The sequence below is a fragment of the Melanostigma gelatinosum genome, assembly GCF_949748355.1.
Source record: "Melanostigma gelatinosum genome assembly, chromosome: 6".
NCBI classification, from domain to species: domain Eukaryota; kingdom Metazoa; phylum Chordata; class Actinopteri; order Perciformes; family Zoarcidae; genus Melanostigma; species Melanostigma gelatinosum.
The window spans coordinates 3,111,411-3,132,087 of NC_136639.1; the positions used below are offsets into that span (position 1 = coordinate 3,111,411).

At 43.9% G+C, this 20,677-nt stretch overlaps 1 protein-coding gene across 1 annotated transcript in view; it reads left to right on the top strand.

Moving 5' to 3' along the window:
* Positions 1-13,206: 13,206 nt before the first annotated feature.
* Positions 13,207-20,677, top strand: part of cfap299 (cilia and flagella associated protein 299) — a gene marked incomplete at its 5' end in the record, with an annotated part of 75,978 nt that continues 68,507 nt past the window's right edge. Inside the window, 2 exons of the mRNA XM_079270724.1 lie at positions 13,207-13,314; positions 15,940-16,082. Coding sequence (XP_079126850.1) covers positions 13,207-13,314; positions 15,940-16,082 — 251 coding nt within the window. The remainder of the gene's footprint in view (positions 13,315-15,939; positions 16,083-20,677) is intronic.

Here is a 20,677-nt window from a genome sequence, read left to right on the forward strand (position 1 = left end):
CAGACTCGCCCTATGACAAAAAATGTATTACTCACACTTCCTGGTTCAGTTAAAAAAGATAAAATCGACCTTTAGTCTTCTTAAAAGCTGCTTTTAAAGGCTGCTGACAGCTCAGCATATCGGGAATGTGAGGTCAATAAACAGTAGAGTACACGTTTATGTTAACAGCCGTACTTTATTGCTTATAACTGACCAAAACCTAGATTTTCACTGGTTATTTGTGCTTGTACTTTACGACCCACTTTACGACCCCACACCAACACCTGGCACGCTGTGCCCTCCATGCTGAACTCCCGCAGTAACTTCGGCATCGCAGTGATCGATGACCGTCTCTTTGTTGTGGGGGGCTACGGCGGCTCCACCACCATCTGTGAGGTAGAGTGTTTTGATGCCGAAACATGCGAGTGGTCTGATGTCAGGAGCATGGAGAAGTCCCGCAGCGCCCTGAGCTGTTGCGTGGTGTACGGACTCCCTAACTTGGCCGAGTACTCTGCCCCTCGTGGTACCCTGCCATTGCCTGATGTAGAGGAGGATGAAATGGAATAATCCACCTGACTATGAGTGTAAGAAATTTGAGCAAAAACCGGGGTGGTTAGTAGATATAATAAAAGTGTTTAATAATTCATAATTAAGAATTCATAATTAGTCATAATCATAAGGGTTTTGGGAATGCATAATTAAGATAAACATAAAGTGTTGTAGGATTATAGAAGGGAGTAAGTCATAACTGACAGGATTTGAATGTGTTAGTTGCTCAGGGAGAGCGAGATGTGAAGACAGGCGTTTACTGAGGTGTGAGAGTAGGTAGCCAATATAAATTGAGATAGACGGAAGGGGAGGAGTCGCGAACGAATATGAGGGCGGGATATAGCCAAGCGTTTTTCTCTCCTGTTAGTTAGGGTCCGGGGGAAGACGTGTTCTCCTGGGACTGGGGAGAGTTTTTTCCAAAGTGGGTTAATAGTGTAATATTCCATGAGATTAATGTACACCATTGCATAACTGTAATTGCAACAGCAGGATTAAAATCCTTTCTGACGGTAAACCAGTTTCTGTAACGTTTTTAGCGCCGTGTGACTGAAAAGCTATCAGTCCGCGTGTGCTGGCCTGCTACACTCTCATCGTGAGGAGTTTTTCCCTCCACAAATTTGGACGACAGCGGCAGGATTCCTTGCGGGACGAGACACGCATGCGGGACGGCATCGGTCGCTTACATCTCTGTCAACAAAAACAAAAACATACCAAGACTGGAAGCCATGGATCAACAGCCAGGGAGCATATGGTTCCCCTATTGACCCATTCCATTGCACCTATAATTACTTGAGGGCACCTGACGAAGAATATGCTGACGCATGGGAGGAAGAACGAGAAGGAGTGCAAGAGATGATCAGGATCACAGACATCTTTGTGGGTGCAGAAGGAGTTGCAGCACACTGTGAACTCACTGAAACTCAAGCACAATGGTATGAACTACACCATGAGAGTGAACCCCATGTCACGTTAGCCATAGCAGCAGGGCAGGAGGCCCGCTCACTAGGACCTATGATGAAGAGAGCCCAGGAAATAACAGACTGGTGTTCCACTGCCTCACCGCTACTTCATCACAGTCCAGACAAGACAATCTGGAAAATAGCACATTGCAGCAGGGAGAATGGAGTATCGAGAGGCAGGAATTGGAAAGACATGACGGCCGTGAGTTGACTGACCACCCAGCAGCAGAAGACTTGTTGAATGAAATGCCAGAACATCTGTGGGCAAAAGGCGACTATGATGTCGGCTGCACTCCACACCATTTGGTAACCATAGAAAAGAAATCTGGACAGCCATCGGTGTGGAAACCACAATATCGTCTTAGCAAAGATGCTGTGGAAGGGATAACAGCCACCATTCATGGCCTGCTTGAAGCAGGAGTGTTGAGATTAGCAGAATCTCATTGGAACACGCCCATATTGCCAGTTCCCAAAGCTGGAGGAAAAGGTTGGAGGATGGGACATGATTTAAGAGAAGTAAATCAAGCCACAAAGACGAAAGGAATTGCAGTGCCCAACCCATATGTGGCACTACAGAACATAAGCCCACAACACCAGTATTTGACAGTACTGGATCTGGCAAACGCATTCTTTTGTCTGCCACTTGATCCTGCTAGTCAAGAGATGTTTGCATTCACATTTCAGGGTCAAAGATATACTTACAACCGAATGCCTCAAGGGTTCAAAGACAGCCCCGGCATATTCAATGCAGCATTGAAAGACGATTTGAAGAATTTGAAACTGCCAGAAGGAGTGACCCTAATACAGTATGTTGATGATCTACTGTTGGCAGCTCCGTCAGCAGAAAGTTGCCTGGCAGCAACTGGAGCTGTGCTAAGGAGAGTAGCAGAGTGTGGCTACAAGATCAAAAAACAGAAGACTCAAATTGGGAGAAGACAGGTGACATTCCTGGGAAGAGTACTCTCAGGAAACAAGAAAAAGATTTCACCTGAACAGAAATCAGCGGCATTGACCTACCCCAAACCCAAAATTGTCCAAGAAATGCTCGGATTTCTGGGATTGACTGGTTACAGCCGAAGCTACGTGCCAGACTATGTCAACCTCACTCAGCCTCTGCGCGACATGCTGACTAAAGTGGGTAACCGAAATCTGAAGGCAGAATTGATCTGGACAATTGAAGGAGAGGAAGCATTCATCAAGACCAAGCAGTGTCTGACTCAGGCAGCTGCATTAGCAGCCCCAGATTATGGATCTGACTTCCATTTAGATGTAGGGGAAAAGCAGGGGGTAGTAAACGCAGTCTTATATCAGATGAGGAGAGAGGGAAGAGCAGTTTTGACTTACCATAGTTCTAAACTAGACCCCATAGAGCTAGGACAGGTAGGTTGCACCAGACATTTGGCAGCAATAGTCAGGGCTGTCCAAAAGACAGCATATATAGTTATGTGCCACCCATTGAAAATGCACACACAGCATGGTGTAGTCGCCTATCTAGAGACTCAAGCCTTCACTCTAACAGCTACAAGAGGAGCTAGGGTATCAGACACATTGACACAGCCCCACTTATCCGTCACCTCACAGGGAGTAAATATGGCAACTGGATTGCCAAATGATGAAGGCACCCACGACTGTGCAGAAATGGCCGGAAAGGTGACCAAGTTAAGATCAGACTTGGAAGGAGAAAAAGATCCAGATGCAGAGATGACACTCTTTTGTGACGGCTGTTGTTATCGAGGACCAACAGGTAATGTGGCTTCATACGTGGTAGTGGAGCAACTACCTGATGGGACATTGGTGGAGGCAGAAGCACCCATCATTCCTCAACCTGCTTCAGCTCAACTGGCAGAAGTGATAGGGCTAACTCGAGCCCTTACTTTGGCCAAGGACAGAAGAGTAAACATCTACACGGATTCGGCATACGCTCATGGTGCAGTACACTTGGATGGACCGCAATGGCTGAGAAGAGGGTTTTTGACGAGTTCAGGAGCCCCAGTCAAACACCATGAGGCGCTGAAGAATCTGTTGGATGCTGTAATGCTGCCAACACAAATTTCTGTGATAAAGTGCAGGGGTCACTCGAGGGAGGATGATCAAGAAGCAAGGGGTAACGACGCAGCTGACCTTACAGCTAAGAGAGCTGGAGGGTACATTGGTAATGAAACACAAATGTTGGTAATAAGTGTAAACGAGCCACAGCAAGCCCCGTATGAAGGTGACCTTGTTTTGTTGCAGAAAAAAGCTGGTGCTTACGAGCATTCCCAGTGGTTAGCTCATGGAGCAACCTGCAGGGAAGGATTGTGGAGGTCCCATGATGGACGAATGGTAGCTCCTGCCGAGCTGGTACACTTACTAATGATTGAAGCACATGGTCCATCTCACGAGTCGAAAAAGCGAACATGTGCAGCGTTGGAGAAACATTGGTGGCATCCATATTCTAAAGAGATGGTAGAAAACTTTGTAACAAACTGTGCAACTTGTAATGGGTATAATAACAAACCAGTGTATAAGTGCCCAATGGGGAGCTATCCTGTACCACAAGCTCCTTTCCAGGAAATTTGTATTGATTATACAGACATGGGTGCAGACAACAGAGTGAGAGGGTTGCGATACATGTTGGTAATGGTAGATCGGTTTTCCCGATGGGTTGAAGCAATACCCTGCCGAAATGAAGATGGTGCAACAGTGGTAAAGTGGCTCAGGAATGAACTTGTTTCGAGATATGGTCTCCCGAGAGTTATACATTCAGACAATGGCTCTCATTTTGCTAATGTACACTTAGCAGCGGTAGAAAAGTGTCTAGGAATCCAACATAGGTTTGGATCAGTTTATCATCCAGTATCTCAGGGAATAGTGGAGAGAGCTAATCAAACTTTAAAAAGGAAAATTGCTAAAATCTGTCACACCACATCTATCAAATGGCCAGACGCCTTGCCTTTGGCACTAATGTCCATGAGAAATACAGAACACAATAGCACACACTTAACACCACATGAGCTACTCACAGGAAGACCTATGTCTGGCCCACCACGGACCAGCAGTCATGGTCCTAGCCTAGACTTGCTAACTCTAGAAATTGAGGAATACACAAGAGCGCTAACTAACATGAGCCGAGTTTTGTTTTCTCAGGTGACAAATGCAGAAGCAGCAGCTGACGAAAGGAAGCCGCCTCCTGTCGTGTCACCAGGCAGTCTGGTGTGGATAAAAGTCCACAAGCGCAAGTGGAGTGAACCAAGGTGGACGGGTCCATGGGAGGTAGTATTGGCAACCTCACATGCAGTAAAGGTAAAAGGTAAAACTGGAGCTACTTGGCACCACCTCACTCACTGTGCAGCAGCGAAGGTAATGAGTGAGACACTCGCAGAGACAGGATTGAACATCAGACAGGCAAAATTTGAAGCTAAAGACACCTCAAAAGAGGGTTTAGACAGTACTGACAATGACGTTTCCCCCACAGTTTAAGCGAGGCCTTCCATTGGGAGACTCTAGGTTCAGTAGGTTATGGAAGTCTGTAATTATTTTCTTCCTGATTTCAGTAGTTTCCCTCTTAGTATGGGGAATTAACCACAGACAGGAACCAGAACACATGCATGACTACATCAAGATTCGAAATTTAGCCTCAGTAACTAATCAAACCGATCTCAGACCACGTAGAGAGGCTTCTCTGATGACACTCACCTATGAAAATGTAACTCTCACTCTTACGTTCAAAGAAGGTACAACATCAACGGTCCAGTTCGACTTCTGTGGAGTAGTTTCCTGTCCCAAGTATGAACACACCTACGGGTGGATGACCAAAACCTTGTGCATCATAACTGACCAGTGTGGGCCCGCCACAAATAAGTATGGTAAGCTGTTATCATATTATGTCTGTGATTGTGAAGACTGGGGATGGGCAACGCTGAACACAGGTGGCGAGGGTTTAGGAAAAGACCCCAACCCAGGCCTTAAAGACCGACTAAAGATGTTAAATGCCCCATCTTCTTATCACATGTGTAGAAAGGGGGTGGGTAGATGTAATCCTTTAAGACTTACCTTAACAGACCCAAAATTGACTGACGGAGGACTTTACGTAGTACAGGGAAAGGCAACTACTGATAGTCCTGCTCCACAAGGGCTTATTAGGATTATTGTTAAGCCTGCCAAAAAGATCATGGATGACCAGGTTCGACATACGACTGACGCAGAGAATGAGGTACCGGGGGTGGAAACTGGAATGGCAGATGGGAATTTATGGCTCCGGTGGGTACAATATACGGCTTCAAGTCAGAGAAGTACAGATTGTATTGTGTGTTCAGGACCTAGACCCCTAGCAACACCAGTTCCTTCACGATTTAGACCCCTAAGCCCTGAATTTAGTTGTATTTTAACTCTGTTTACTGATGACACTTTGCCCCTCCATCACACTTGTCAGGGGCTGCACTGGGATTACCCACCTGTAGAATATAATACCCCACCTCTGTTCAAGGTTTCAGAGGGTCCATTTGATTGTATAGTCTCAGATACAGCTATGGGGCCCAATGTAGGCAGTATTATTGAAGCAAATTGTAGCAACAGTCACAATGCTAGCGACTATCTATATAACAGTGTGTTACGACAGACAACACCCAGAGCTGATTTATGGTGGTTGTGTGGAGGAAGAATCATCTATCCAATCCTGCCTAAAGATTGGACAGGTAGATGTGCGTTGGTGCAACTTATATTACCATTCTATATCTTGCCTGTCAATGACGCAACTTATAGAGAACTCATCTCTCCACGCCCACATGCTAACAGAAGATCCAAAAGAGATGCCGGTGGCCCGAAGGGAGCCTTTGATGACCAAGTGTACATAGATGGCATAGGAGTGCCAAGGGGGGTGCCGAATGAATTCAAAGCCAGAAATCAAATAGCTGCCGGTTTTGAATCTGCATTATTCTGGTGGGTAACGATTAATAAAAATGTCGATTGGATCAACTACATTTACTATAACCAACAGCGTTTTGTAAACTTCACCAGGGACGCCATATCAGGACTGCATGCACAGTAGGGGGGAGGTCTCCAGGGACATTTGAGTAACTAACTACATTTGAGTAACTAACTCACAGTGAACTGTGGGTTAGGGGGGAATTGTAAGAAATTTGAGCAAAAACCGGGGTGGTTAGTAGATATAATAAAAGTGTTTAATAATTCATAATTAAGAATTCATAATTAGTCATAATCATAAGGGTTTTGGGAATGCATAATTAAGATAAACATAAAGTGTTGTAGCCCCCGGAGCCCTAGCTTAGAGTTGGACAAACTGTGGCTCGGTGGGCGTTCCTCCTCAGCCTGGTCTGATCTGCAGAGGGATCAAAGGTCAAAGTAGAGAGGAAGCGTTAGTGATGTTGGCAAACGTTCCTAAAAAGACCACCTTTCTCCTCCCGTATTAGTGACATTTCAGAATAAGAAACAGCCATTTAGACATCATGTGAAGTAATGTTCATACGGTTTGTGGTGCTGCATGTTCCTTGTGGAAACAAACCTCAAACATTGTTACAAAAGCAAAAGACTAAGTTTCTAAAATTGTGCTATAACAAATTATAGCTGCATGTGAGCAGCTATAAGAGCCAATTAGGGAGGGCTTAAGAAGAAAGACGCTAAGAATCAGAATCATGCGTAGTGTAGTAGCCAGGGTTTTTCAGAGAAAGATAAATAATGGAAGTAAAACTGAGCATATCTCTGGTTTTACTGCATTGATTTAGTTTTTCTTTTGTTCCAAATGATCAAAACCATATTTGCAAATTTCGATCGCTGAGTGCTCTTCTTAATTCTTACCAGATTGAAAAGTGAGAAGGACTTGTTTTAGTCTTAGTTTTAGTTCTCTGTCCAGTCTAAAGCTGGGTGGCTGTTACCATTTCCTGACCATTTAAAAGACGTGACTCATCACAAGCAGAGAGTGAAACCTAAATAATCGGTTGACAGCATGCACAGTCCAAGTGTCCACACAAACAACATGGGTGCTGACAGTCTGCCCGGAGCGCTTTTCAAACAGCCGACACATGATTAATTGACCAGCTCCTTAGAAACAGAACAGGAGATGGCCCGCTGCAGACCGGCTCCTCTACACCCTGTAATGGTGGAACATACTTTGTGTGACTGAGGGAAGACGATGGCTGATCTGCAAACAGGCTATCAGCACACCACCATTACGACCTGCCATCTGTACATTTTCCAGCCAGCACCCCAACTCCCCCCCCCCCTCCATCACCCCCAGATCACGATGTCATGGCTCATGATATAATTTCCTCTTTTTTACGGCTCTTTTTTGACATACTAAACTACTATATTGTGACTTTTCATGACATTTTTTGACAGTACTTTGGTATGACTTTTTTTTTTACATATACCCTGACTTTATAATCTGCAGAGTGATCAACAGTGGAGTTTCTCACGATGAGATGTTTGAGGCCCCCCTACATACGCTATTAAAAAAAGGAATCCTTTGAATAGAAAAGTACCTTGGCCAAATGTGGAGCAGTAAATAAAGGGGCGAAGAGAGCAGCAATTGACACCCTTCCTTTGCGTCCGCGCCAACTATACACGGCTTGCCCCCGCGTGTCCGCCATGAATAAGGCTCCTAATTGACTTTCCATTGGCATTATTTTTGTCACAAAAAAAAAACAGACAACTCATGTCCATGTACACAAAACCAGTGGATTGCGTTCCTCAACTAATTCACCAACCGCTGTGACACTGGGCTGCATCCACCTGCCCGTAGTTGCCCAATCCCAGTCACCTGATCGCGTCTCTCACCAGCACACCTGTTGTCCGTTTCCTCATCATCTGCCCATGCTTTATAGATGCCAGCCCCCTCTCTCTCCACTCACTGCCTGTATGTACTGCCCCGTCTTTGCCCTCGCTGATTGATTACCTGTTGCCAATTACTGCTTTCAACTCTGACAAGTAAATGAGTGATTGCTTTCAGCTGCTCTGAGTCTCTTGCTTTCAGAATCATTACAATGATAAATCTAAGCGAGAATCAGTCACAAGCAGGAAGCAGTGCATCACTCACACAGCCAAGCGACAGCAGCAGCAGCAGCAATCGACCCGCTTCTGGACTTCAGCTGATGAAATGTTCCCTGCGGAGGCTTCATTGGAGGTCTGCAGCTCCCTGCTGAGAGCAGCTGAGAGCAGCTGAGAGCAGCTGATCGCAACCCTAACCTTGGAGCTCATCCAGCAGAGAGGAATGGAGCTGCAGCTTGTTGCCCGCCGCTCGTTTCTGTGCTTCTGCTGCAATTTGACTTTGTGACATTCGCGCTGCTGAACACATTCTTCACATACCGTGCTTCGCTGGTTGAAACATAAACATAAAAAAACACTTAAAAATCTTGACCAACTTCGTATCTATGAAGCTTATCTTGATTGCAGTTTTTCAGTGATGCGTTACAACAGAAGTGGATTAGAAGCCTGTACGTGCGCCTCTCAAGGGAGGGCAACAGATCGCACGTAGCATGGCATTCATTTTTTATTTTTTATTTTGACTCACTGTTTTGAAATCCTTAGTGAGGCAGGAGTCCCGCCTCCCGGCTCTGATGTCCAATAACATTTCTGGCATGTCTGCAGGTGCATGGCCCCGAGTCACATGTTCTCTGTGAGCGCTGCAAACATTTCCAACGCTCTGAGGAAGCTTTTCTACAGAAGTATAGATGAGGCTGAAGAGTGTCTCATTTTTGGCCTTTTAGATTCTCATTTGATAAACTTCAAGATGTCTCCATCAGGATTGATTTTCTACATTTTAAAATACTTAAGTAAACCTATTTCAGAATATATACATGCGTGCGTGCTTTTGTTCAGCACTTCCAGAGATTGCAATAAAAGTACATTTAAGATCTAAATCTGCTGACGCTGCAGCGGAGCATCAAGCTGGAAACAAATTAGGAGAACAAAGCTGCAGCGTCTCTGAGCCGACTTGTTTCCAGAACATTCCCGTCACCTAAAGGTTGACTTTGAGACTTTCACAAACTGGAGCCAACATGTAACAGGAGTCCTGCAACAACTTCTGTGTGGCTTTTTATTTTGCTAAACCTTTTTTGAACAGATCTGCAGGTCAGCGCTTTACAAAGACCGCTCTTCTCTTTCTTCTGGTCGACCCGTGACGGTTCATCCATGTTTTTTTTTCCTCTCAGAAAAATCCCTTCTGAAGATATTTACACATCAGACTCAGATCTTGTTCCTTTGAGTGGTCCCTGGGTGGCCGTGGGGACGGAGGATGGAAGATAGATCTGCTCTGCTTTTCCTCACAGGAAACAGCCGCACTGATCTTCACTCATCTATTATCCACCTCTGCATCTGGCCGACCCCTGGGCCACCATACGTCTTCATTTGGACCTTTTACTCGGCCTGATTACACACTTGACCCCCCCCCCCCCATGCATGCTTGCAACACACACACCAGTCTAAGATTAACATGTGTCCTTATGCAGCCTTTCACTTTATTTCATCTTGATTCGAGCAGAAGAAATACTCTTTGATCTCAGTACTTCTTATCACCGCCTCTGTCTTTCTAAACAGGAGTCCAACTAAATCAGATATGATGTATACATATCAGTTCCATCTAGTTTCACCATGCATTTCTTCTACAGTGTGTGTGTGTGTGTGTGTGTGTGTGTGTGGTGAGCTGAAAGTGGACGGCTGCCGGTTGTAAATAAGTAAGAAGTCCTCTGCTGTCGCTCCGGAGAGACAGAAACACGACGGGCCAACTCTCAACCCGAGCCCTGCGCTGCGCTGCGGTCATTACTGAGTGATGAAGTTGGGTTGACTTTCATGACATGAAGGGGGGGGGGGGGGGGCAACATGCCTACCCAGCCTTCAAGAAAACCGTATACCACGGCTGTTATGGAGAAGTACTTCAAAAGCAGCAGTGGAATGTGTAACAAAGTAATGCGACCACAGAGAGTCATTAGCTGGTGCAGCCACGACGTCATGGGAATGAGCTGAACGATGAGCGTTGAACTTTAAAGCACTGTTTATATTTAACTCTCTGAATCAAATACATGCAGCTGAATTGCATTGACATGAATTCTGTCTCATCACTGAGATGACTGTACAAAATATTCCAAATATTTGTGGAAATTGTGTGCAGATCTCCGCTAGCTGCGACTGCGACGACCACTGCTGTGTTGCATGAATGTAAACCACGATTAGTTAATTAACCCGTCGCCTCGACACAAATGAGCTGCAAGCCGTCGTAAAACACACTTCAATCAAACTTAAAAACAAGAGCCGATTTAGGAGTTTAGGAGATGTACTCAGCAGTGTGCATACCGGTAGTTACGTTAGCTGTTAGCGGTTAGCTGTTAGCGGTTAGCGGTTAGCCAAACACACCATCCAACACAATAGAAGTGAACCAACTAACAACTGATGATGTATGAAAATAATGGGCTTTAAAGTGTATTTATTTATTTATTTATTATAAAACATTGATTAAAACCTCAAAGCTAATGTTTGAAAAGATAAATTAAATTAGTTTTTGTTAAATTTGTTGCAGCAATTCCTAATTTCAACCCTCCATATATGTGCTATGCATTAGATATAACAGTAATAACACAGAATCACACTATATAAACATATGGAGTGTCAACATATTCAATCGGTGCTTATTTTAGAACAGATATAGAATTTTATACTTTCAGGCTGTAACTTGGAAGAAAGAAACTCAAATTGAATGTGTGCGTGCGTCAAACACACTCCGCTTCAGTTGAACCTGTTGAAGAGAAGTGCTGATTGAACTCTATGCTCACTTCTGGATTGTGATATAAGTACATTTAGTCTGTCCTTGTTGATATAAATGACATCAACCCTCATTAAACGTCCTTCAAGGTTTGGTTTATTGGTGTATTAGCCGTCCCTAATAAACTGGCAACTATATTTATTTATAAATATATATATGGAGGAAAATATATATATAGAAAAATAGAGGCAACAAAACACTGGGGAGAATTTGGCAACAGAAGCTGAATGAGACTAAATCTTACAACCAGAGATTGATACTGGAACTGAAATGACTACGTTCTCACATCCACGCTCCTCTGCAGAACTCAGAGAGGCCTTCTGAAGCCGGGAAACAGGTGTAGCCTAAATATCCAACCTCCGGAGTCCTCGCCATCTCCACGATGTGAAGAATCCAGGACCCGGACGTGCCCTGAAGACAGGTAGAGTCCCGGGCCCGTGGGCCAGTCCGGAGAGAGCATGACGTGTAAATGTGTCCCTGTCAGCGGACCTGCAGATCGAGTGCATTGTGGGTCAGAAATAGTGCAAGTGCACAGAGGACGATGCTGTTTCTTTATATTTAGGTCTTCGGGACATAATGATGCGACGGCGGTATCCTCATCCCACAGCCAACTGGAAGTGCCGGCTTAGCAGAGATATAAACTGTCCCACCGCCACTCGGGCGCTGAGTGATGCGGTGACAAATGTCTCAGGGGGGGGGGGGGGGGGGGCACAAAAGGGACGATGACACAAGCAGCGAAGCATGAGGGCCCCTAAATATCAACGACTACCTCACCGCTCGATCACATGGTGAGGTTTGGACGTGTGCACGAGTTCTGTAATTTATTATCATGCAACATATACTCGACCTCTTTATGTATTGTTGTTTTTTAAATCTCCTGATCTCTGATATCTGATATTTGTCTTTAAGATTTCCGCTGCCAACTTAAGAGAGTAGCAGGTTTCAATAAGCGTTTTACCCCATTCAATTTCCATTTCAGAGTTTTATTTTAATCGACATATAAATATAAAACGTGCCTCTATGTTCATGTTGTGGCCATCACTTTCTATTTATTTCGCTTTTGTTTCTGGGAAATCATTTTGTTTTTGTTATTTCTGTTCGCCGTTATTTCTGTTCAACTATAAGCAGACCTCTCCCTCACTGGGGAACCTGTGTTCATGTCAATAGTCTAAAACTTCTAAAATGATATTCACATTCTGTGTGAAACACTGAAGCTGATCCCTGATCTCAAGCTGATCCGGCCTGTTTAGCGGCTGCTGTCTGCAAAGTTTGCAGAAAAATATTGGACCAGTTTCAGAAATTGATGTTCTTATTAGTCAGTTCGACACAAAAACACTGAAAAAATAGGGTCCAGGTTGAAAAAATAGTGAAGTACCCTTTAATGGAATTCAGACAATTTATCATTTACACCTTTTGAAGCTGGTATTTGCAGATAATGAACACAAAACAATCAAGTATGCATTCTTTTGTTTTCTACTTATTTGTCATCTGTCTCTCAGTCCCGGTCTCAGAGTATTTGAACTGCTGCTGTGTAAACGGAATACTGCTGTTAAAAAGCACCTGATTTGTTCAAAGTGTTTGCAAACCAAATGTTATTGCACTTTTCTTCATATAGCAGTACTTCAAATAAAAGTGTGCAATACACTACTTTTGAATTCATTATTGAATTTTGCGCATAACAATGTGATTAATCGCAAAAGAATCATGCGATGAATCACGATTAAAATTGTAATCGTTGCCCAGCACGAGTTAAAACGTATTTAAACCCGAATTCGTAGCCACTGATTTGATTGACATGAACAGGGCAATGAAGTTTCTGGGCAAAAACAATAAAATAAAAGTCAGTCGTTAGTGGGCGTTCCTGCCCCACGTCAACCAATCATGTTCGCCGCTGCCATCAGAAATAAGAGCCGTCTCAAGCTGACGTGTGGTTGCTATAGCAGCCTTTGACAACACACAGCGAGCCCGAAGATGGAGTACAGCACAGCCGCACGTGCCCACAGGACTGTGACACCGTTTAAGGTCTACGAAGATTATCTCGACTCCAAAGTCACGCCAGTGGATTTATTTTACTTGAAAGTGAGTCACATTACGAAGAACTATTGATTGTAGCCATGTTTCCCTGTGTCACCCCGTTCTGCCTTCTACACCACGAAGCATTCACTAAACTCTCAGTTCAAGGTCATCTTTGTGATTATGTAAGAGTAGAAGTTACAAAAATCACAACTTTCAACTTTACAAAATCACCTCGTCTCCTTCTTTAATTCGGCATCTAGCAAATCCCCCAACCTGGTAAAACAACACGACATTGGTTCAGATATGTTGCTTTCAAAAACGCAGCACAAGCTGCACGGGAACTGTTGATTATGGAGCAAGAAACACGATCTGACATGTTGACTTGTTGCATTTATTTGCTTTTACCTCAGCTAAGCATATGCATGTTGAATGTTGTATCTTTATGATTGTTAAATTGATTTAATGGACGTGTTGGGAGGTGTCATTCTCCTGCACTTTGCATGGAATCTGGCGTATGGTTTCTCTTTCTACTCAAAATGACGCATTTAGTGGCAACTTTACCAAAACGTAAATGCAGTTAAAGTGGGCAACAGTAAGCATTTTAACTATATATTACTATATATATATATATATACGTTGTATAGTTTTTAGACAGTTGTTGTTAGCACGCATTTACTGTTGCAGCGTTAAAGCAGCTGTGGCTCATTAAATGCAGGCTTTGCCATGGAGAGAAGTTGTGTTGGTGTAGTGTTCGTGGTCGCACGCTAGGTGGCAGTCACACACAGGTTAACTCAAATTCCAAAGCAGTAGAAACAACAAACATGTTGTTAGACGTGATGTTTTGTCTTTAGGGAAGATGTAATTGACAAAGGCCTGAGTGTAATGAATCTATCAAATGGAAATAGTGTTTTTTTGTTTCACCAAAAAGAAGTTACAGCTTCATGTCAACAGAGGAGTTTTGAATCACATCTGTATTCTCTGGTGTTGCTCTCTTCTGGTTTTTGGTCTGAAACAGATTCCAACAGGTACACAAATAGAAAACTACAAGAGGCTTGAATTTGAATATTGGGCAATCCTGCTTTTGTCCAGCAGATGGCGCGCTTGCTGACGACATGCTGCTGCAGTGGGCCGCTTTGTTTGAACACCTGTGTCCACACAGAGGAGGGGAACGACTCATATCTGAGCTGATCATCAGCTGCAGTCAATCACGACAAACTCAATCAACCCCGTGTTGTGACGCTCCATTCAGCCCAGGTCACCTGCTGCTGATGAAGGCCTGTGTTCTGATGAATGAACTGATTATAAACGTACGTTTGCTGTTATTCAGGACTGTGATAATGAACTCGGAACAGCTCTTTAAAGAGGTTTTACAATGTTTGGTGAGTGTCCAGGTTCTGGACAAGAAGCAACTCATTCAAACAGACTTATTCAATGAGCCCTGAAAACGAAGACAATTCTTTTCAGGCCAATTTTAGGGACCGGCAAATGTCTGAGACTCATTTCTGGTGAGCCACATCAAAGGTGAAGGAAAATATAACTTTTCCTCTCGGGCGCGGACGCAGGCCCCGGCCGCTGGGGATTTTGGGTAGGAGGACATGTGGCCGAAGCTTTGATCTGACAAGCCGCAGGATTTGACAGCAAGATTTGGTTTTTAGATGATGACTTTATGGCTCGGCTTTAATGATGGCGGGTCTGTGAACGGCGATTGGAATATAATGTAGCTCACAGTCCCTGTAGACGCACACACACACACACACGCACACGCACACACACACACACTTAGAAGAGAACTGGACCCGTGCGTGGGCATGAAATCACACTAAACCCATAAAACTAAACTATATCACTTCCATATTTTGGGGAGGGAAGTGAAATAACAACTTTAAACGAAAGGCCAGAATAGTGAGGAGATCCTAAATCTTACCAGCTGACAAGAATGAGTCAGCTGAGGCGGGCCGTTACATTCCCGTACAACAAAACTGCATTCCAAATTACTTTTCGTGCATACAGTTTGCTTTTGACGGAATAAATATTTCAAATGAGCGCGTGGAAGTAAAAACACTCACCCAGAAGACCGCTGTTCATGTCGAACCAACTGCTTTGGTTGCCAAAACCTAGCAAACCGAACCAAGCAAAGTCGTTTTTAAGCCTTTTTTGTTGTTTTGTTGAACGTGTTTCACGTTGTTAAAAACTACGACCGTAATCCGTGAAAAACCACGTGTCCCTAGAAATGTAATAAGTTAAGTTGTATGGAAACGTAAAGATTGATCCAGGTTGTCTCTAAAAACTGGATATGAATGCTTCTTTGTAACAGCCAGTGATTCAGTGAGTGGATCAACAGAACAAAACTAATTGTTTTAATCAACTGTCGAGCAAACTTGTGGCAAACGTTCTCGGGTTCCAGCTTCTAAAGGTGTGGAGACGCTGCAGATCGCTGTAAAGTGAACATCTGAAAGGTTTCCGGGCTGTTTGGCAGACGGAACGCGCAGAAAGGACGTCACTTTGAGCTCAAGGAAATTGTTGTAGACACTTTTGCCTACTTTCTGACATTTAATAGTCATAAAATAAAATAGCACTCTCGTGCCAACATTATTTTAAAGATCCAACAGTCTCCATCCCTGACTGCAGGCCGTATCCCCCCCCCCCCCCCCCCCCATATCCTCCACTGACTCCTCTTGTCTCCCACAGAGCCCGGCGTTGGCCCGTAGGCTGGTGGAGCGCGGCCACAACGGCACCGTCCTGAGCAGGAAGGAATTTGAGGAGACGAAAGCAGCTGAACAGGCTGCCGAGGCTGCAAAGAGCGACACTCTCTACGGCAGGAGCCGGCCGACGTGAGTTCAGTCCTCACCCGACCCACCGGTGGACGCGTTCACACGACTCGGGAGACTCTGTTGTACTCTGAGTCTGAATGTGGTCGGTGGATCAACATAGAGAAACATGTAAAACACTTTTTTTCGGCTGAAGCTCTGCTCTGCTAATCAAGGCATGACAGGTCATAAAGTTGCATAATCCTTTTATGATTGCGTTTTTACAAAAGACAGAATAAATGGGAGGTAATTCATCAAAGCCCATGTCCTACACGAAAACGAGGGCTTTCTTCTTTGAACGAGGCCTCCCTCTCTCCCCCCGTCTGTCTGAATTCAAATCAAAATGCTTCACATAAACAGGCTGAATGACAAAAGTACAAACTGGAGTCCTGCATAAACTGCCCCTCCTGAGGGAAAAATGATCACACAGATATTGTTCTCATCCTTGATAAAGCCATGTGGTTGTGGTTTCCCTCCTTTGATGACAAGCCAGAACAGACTCCAAATAAGACCATTCAACACACACACACACACACACACACACAGGGTGGCGGAGGTATCCAAACATTTCCCTGCTAGGTGTTGAATCTGATTGAACCCTCAGATGCTGATCCAAACTTAAGCAGATGTCTCGCCGCTTGTCCTCCCTCGTCCAAACGTCTGTGAACATCAGTGACACTGGTGAAATGGGAGCCTCCACACCTGCAGTTACAGTGATATTAGGGCCACAAAGCCTTTTATCTTGTCCCAACAGGATCGAGGGAAATGTTGTACGGGAACACCGGGATGTTTTTTTATATACACAGTAGTCTGTGCCGTCTCCTGAGATCTACATCCATGGAGGGACTTTTTCCAAGGCTGTCAGTAAGGGTCCTAACTGTGTCCTCAATACAGGATCAGAGACTTCAGAAACATCCAGTCAGATTGATTTTAAAGGAATAATCCACGGAAAATCTTATCTATTCAGTATGAAGTATGGATTCACAAACGGTTACAGTTACCAGAGTCACATCAAATTAAAGCATCTTCAACATTTTAAAGGAGCTGTATGTAACATCCTGGACATTAATATTGCAGCAAACACATATTATCTGTGTAAAGATATCGTGGAGTAATGTCTTGCTGAGCTAGGAATGAAGCCGCTCGCCCTCTCAGAGCTTCTCCTTGCTTTGTTGACATAGCCGCGCCGGCCATGCGTGATTTTAGTGCATGTTAGTGCACGTGTGCATGCCCCACTGGTTGGCCTCGCGGCTGCCGGTGTGTTGTTGTGGAAGCGTAGCGCCAACCTACCGGTCCACCCTCAAGTAAACTCCGTTAGCTCTGTTAGCATCATTAGCTCTGAGCCTTTCGGCTCACTGTCGAGCCGTTGAGAGGCAAATCAAAATGCTGCCAGTCTTGGATCTTACGCCTTTAAATGATTGTATTTGTCTTGTATTACTGCTTTGACAACATTTGACGAAAGAGCACTTTGGCTCCTGTTGTTAAAAGGAAAAACAACAGCATGCTTTATTGTAGAACATGATCTTATTTCTCCAAGTGTGGTATCAAAATAAGTGTTGTATCAAAATAAGTGTTGTATTTGTGCTGGTAGCAACAATGAGGGATTGTATCTTTCAACCATTCAGATGAATATTTGATACTCAAAAGATGAGATTCACTGGAATGTTCCTTTTACAATTTTTAACCAACCATAACAAAACCCCATTTAGACTGCAAACGCAAAACCAATGTAACTTTGTCTTAACCACAAGTATAATAAGGGAGCAGAGTCTCTTACATTTCGCCTTCTTATATCGAATTTGACAGAAACCATGTATCAAAAGACATTTCCATGAAACAATGAGAGTAGAAGTTTTGTGCCAGGTTTAAAACATGTCCCATCTGCCCAGGTCATTGTTAATCACTGTGAAACAGTCTCAAAATAGCCCCTCCTGGCTCACTTGTATGGGACCTTTGCCATTTATCAGTTATAGAGTAGTTGTTATTCAGCAGACGGATAAAAATGCTCCGTAAATAATCGGTCATTGCTGTAAAAGACATCACTCATAACAGTTTTACAGTCTGTTCTGAGCTGGCCGGACAGCAGCACGTGGTTTTTGAATCACCTCCAAAGATATTAACCAGCAGCGTTTATATTATGTGTAAATGTGATCCTGTACTGGGTAAAATATAGCTTATAACAAATTGTCATTTTTCTATATTAAATTCATCCCTTAAATAATAATCAGATTATTCTACTGTCTTTGAGGTTTTCTGGGTAGAAGTGTAGATAAAGAAATACATTTCTCCCACTGTTTGGTTTATTGCTTAAACGCTAACAACATAGAAATAAAATAGGAGTAGAACGGACGTTCCCATTCAAAATGACGTGGCAGGATGGCCAGAGCGGTGGCCATTTTTATGTGTACCGCCATTGAGACCATTGTAGTTGGCGAACTACCGTATAAAGTAAACCGACTTGTGGCAAGTCACGGACTGAGGTGATGCGGTAACAAATAAAACAAGCAGGGGAGTTCGTTATTAACGTTGCAAAACACAATTTATCCTCGTACAACGCTTTGTTATCTTATGAAAAGTTACTTCTCATTTTTCTTGCGATTTCCTCCAAAAGCCAGCGAGTCAATTTCAACTCGTTGCATGCATACAGTCTTTTCACAGGAAACAACTCAGTTAGGTTTAGGCAACAAAAGTACTTAGTCAGGTTTAGGAAAAGGTTGTCGTTGTTTGGGTTAAAATAACCGTGGAAGTGCTGTTACTGTAGTACACAAGTTACGTGAAAAATAAATCAACGTTGACTTCTTGTTTCACACGGGAAACAACCAGTGGTTGGTTCTGGTTGGAACTGTTGGTTGTTCTTTGTTCGGCACTGTTTCTGTCACCAGTGTAACATTAGCATGGCGGATTTATCAAGCTAGCTCACGAACTAGCTGTCAGCTATTGTTAGCTAGCTAGCTTGCGTGCAAATTCCACCATGCGGGCATGTGGCCGCTGCTATGCTACCTAGCTAACCAGCCAGGCATCCGTCTCCGGAGCTGCGTCTGATCTCTTCCCAGCTAGCTAAAGTCCCACTGGCGTGCGTTGTGACCATAGCAACTAACAACAATCGCCATTTTCTTTTGCAATCGTCAAATGACCACAGAAGACATTTCAATATCCGATCCACTTCTATGGCCAACAAACTGCAGGGAACTAAAATAAATATTTAATGAACAGCTTTCCCACACTTTGAAATGTGACATCCTGTCAAAAGACTTCAACAAAACAGGGGAAAAAAACAGCATTTGCAGACCTTTTCCATCAAAAATGGCAAGTTTTAACTGTGCCCCCCCCCCCCTCTCTGTCTAAATGCACATTGCTCTTTCCTCTGTGGTTTTGTGTTTTTGATTGGACTTCCACACAACGTGACCCCCTGACCTCCTGCTGTGGTCACATTGTGAAAAACACGAGTCCCAGGATGCAACGTACCACCTGCAAAGTGGCCGAGCACAATCGGTACAGTGTTCTGAAAAAAACAGTGTGGCCACAGAAACTGGCAGCTGTGCGGTAAACAAACTCAATGTAGTTGTTGTTTCGGCTAGGAAAGATACAAATAAAGTCATGCACTTGGATTTGCATTGATTTAAGACCTTTGCACCTGCATACTTATCCTCTCATGGCACTGGGTAGCCACGCTGTTTTGGGAATGCATTTTGTCTTCCCTGTAGGCCTTAAACTATGTCTCCCAAAGGCATGTCTTTTTTCACCGCTCTGTCAATGCTCTGTGCCCCCCCCCCCCCCCCCCCCCCTTCCTTTCTCTTCTTTTCAACCTCCCTGTGCTCTCTTGGAGACCTTTAGTGCCTGCAGGTGTATAAATAGAGCTGTTTTCAATTAAGGGCTAACCTCGCCTGCATCTGATCAATGAATGCCCCTGCACCTGTGGTAATAAAATACCAAGGGAGTGGAGATAGTGCCGTGAATGCTAATCAGACGTTGCCCTGTTGTTGCCCTGTCTCATTCTTAAGGACAACACGCTCCTCCTGACAGCTTGGCTATGAAAGAGGGTGGAGGGGGGGAGTGCTTTGCTAGCACATCACAAAAAAGACCAAACAAAAGACCTGGTGCTCTCATCAGACATAAGTGAAATACAATACTTGAATGAATGGGATGCTTAGTCAGTTGTGCAGTTGTTTGGTCAGGGGGAAGCTGAACGGGTAGTCAGGATCAACAAACAGCAATAGAACAGGGTTGGGTTGTGACGGGAGCCTTCAATTTTGGTAATATACCTGGATTTGTGAAGTTGTGTCTGATCCGATCATTTATCTTCTCTCTTTTTGGCAAAAAGTGATGTATGTAACATTTTTGTGTGTTTGTAAAGCTATTATAAACAATTCTAAGAAAATCATTAGGCTTTTATTAACGTTTGTTAAGCATTTATAATGTCAAATAACATACAACAAACATGTTTATAATGCTATTTTAACACTTGTATATTCTTATTAACTTATGTTAATATGCATATAATAAGGCCTTATCAGGGCCTTATTATCTATTAATTACCGGTAACCCTTATTACAAGGACCTTAATATACGAATGTTAAAAGCTGATCTTTATTGATACCTTTATTGATCTGTTGAGGAAC